The following is a 2,041-nucleotide window of genomic DNA, read 5'->3' as shown; positions in this document are numbered from 1 at the left end:
AAAAAAAAAAAAAAAAAAAAAAAACCCAAAAAATCCAGAATGCTATACCCAGCAAAAATATCCTTTAGGAATGGGGAGAAACTCTGCATTAGAAGGGTATCTTATAAATATATTTAAAGAAATCCGGTATTATCATTTTTACTAACATTCCTGGTAACTGTCAATATAAGTATCTTAGGACCCTAATATAACAGTAAGAACACCATTAATTAGCACACTAACCAGCCCATTGAGAGGGTGGCTTTTAGGAACTGGTCACTTTAACAGAAACATACCGAAGTAATTGTCCTCTTCCAGTTGAAAGAGATGGTCTTGACTTCTCAAGTTTTACTCCGTGTTTTTCCTCTTGGCTATCTTTTAATAAGCTTTTGCGGCTAAAAAATAATGTTAGCTTTATTAATTACTTTATGCTGATGAATAGGAAATAAAAGATGGAAATGTATACAAATAGTCTATCATTTTCATGCACCAAATGATGTTTTCCTGACACAGAGAACGACTATGAATTCCAGCCTCATCTGACAATTGGAGATGTTCCTTTGATTCTTCAAGCACAGCCAGGCATTTTATATATTGAAAAAACATTTTGTCCAGTACTTCTTTGTACTAAGGCCAGGTCTTCACAGGCTGCTATCATGGTGAGTCCTTCCCCCTATGCCTTCTACTCTAGTTGCTGATCACCCTTGATTGTAGTTGCCCATTTTCTTATCTTCCCCACCCAACATTGCAGCAGAGCCTGCCCCTGGCTTTCCAGATATTCCCAGGCTTAGCACATACTGAGTTCTCATTAAATACTTAAGAAAATTCATGATGGAAAGAGTGAGCACATGGAAAAAAGCAGGATTTTAAAACTCACTTCCCAGTTAACAGAGCTTCCCATACATTTTTTCATTGTCACGTTCACTTTTTCAAACAGTCACAAAAGTCAAACACAAAATCAATGAGAATTAGAGGATTGAGAGTGTCTTTCCTTTCCCCAGGACTCCTTATTATTTTTTTCTTCCTGTATTTTTTTTTTTGGGGGGGGGGAGTGGCTGGCCAGTAGAGGGATCTGAAAGGCATGTATTTTTTTTGCAGTTGTTTTTTTTCAGTTTTTTGGCAGCTGGCTGATGCAGGGATCAAAACCCATGACCTTGGTGTTACAAGGCTGCGCTCTAACCAATTGATCTAACCGGCTAGCCCTCCCAGGACTCCTATCTGACAGCTATTTGAATTTTCTTCCAAAACACAATCACCCTGTTGTTCTCAGAATCCCTGCAGTTGAGGGTCCCCATGTGACCAACCAGGAGCCAGTTCTTAATCCAATCATGTGACAACATAGAATAATGAATATAGGCTGAAACTTGTGAGCTACTTGCTACATTTTAAGAAGCTCTCTAGGTGCTTCTGAGTGCTTTGGCATTTGAGTAGCACTGGCTCTCACTCTTGGCTTTGGCACATATTTACAGAGGGTTCCAAATGGAACGAGTCCTGCATTTTCATACATTCATCAAACCAATGTCCACTTCACATAGGGCTGTGAATATTTCTGAGACTAGCCTTGCTGTACTATTAAAGTTCTGTTAATAGAGAAGATACCATCTCTCTGAAGGTTTCCCTAATTACCTCCGTATAATTTTCATCATTCCAAATTCTTCCAGCACTTACTTCATCAGGGCCCTACCATTATGTTGACATTTCCTATGTGATTTTTCCATGTGTTTTATCATCTTTTTCACATGTTACTTGTCCTGAATCATCAACCTCATGAAAAGTGAGTCGTGTTCCTCCCTTCCCTTCACAGTACTCCACACACGAACCCTGTGGCTGTCAAATCTTTCCACTTGGAATAAAAAGAGGAGCAGAAAGAAACCAACTTGTACTATGGAGGGACATGTAAATACCTACTTTGTATTTTTCTACTATAAAATAAAGTTATGTGAAATATTAGGCAAATATGTGGTTATTGAAGATGTATCAGAAAACCCATCAAGCAGGGGCCGGCCCGGTGGCGCACTGCTACAGTGCGCCGCTTGGGAAGCGCGGCGGCACTCCCGCCGAG

General features: G+C 39.7%; 1 protein-coding gene across 1 annotated transcript in view; it reads right to left on the bottom strand.

The window, feature by feature from the left end:
- LOC103581402 (armadillo repeat-containing protein 4) overlaps nucleotides 1-2,041 on the bottom strand; it is a gene marked incomplete at its 5' end in the record, with an annotated part of 37,225 nt that overhangs the window by 27,085 nt on the left and 8,099 nt on the right. The window contains 1 exon segment of the mRNA XM_008563244.1: nucleotides 276-391. Coding sequence (XP_008561466.1) covers nucleotides 276-391 — 116 coding nt within the window.

Source organism: Galeopterus variegatus, unplaced genomic scaffold, assembly GCF_000696425.1.
Source record: "Galeopterus variegatus unplaced genomic scaffold, G_variegatus-3.0.2 Scaffold12979, whole genome shotgun sequence".
Lineage (NCBI taxonomy): Eukaryota > Metazoa > Chordata > Mammalia > Dermoptera > Cynocephalidae > Galeopterus > Galeopterus variegatus.
This window is presented reverse-complemented; position numbering and strand designations above follow the sequence as displayed.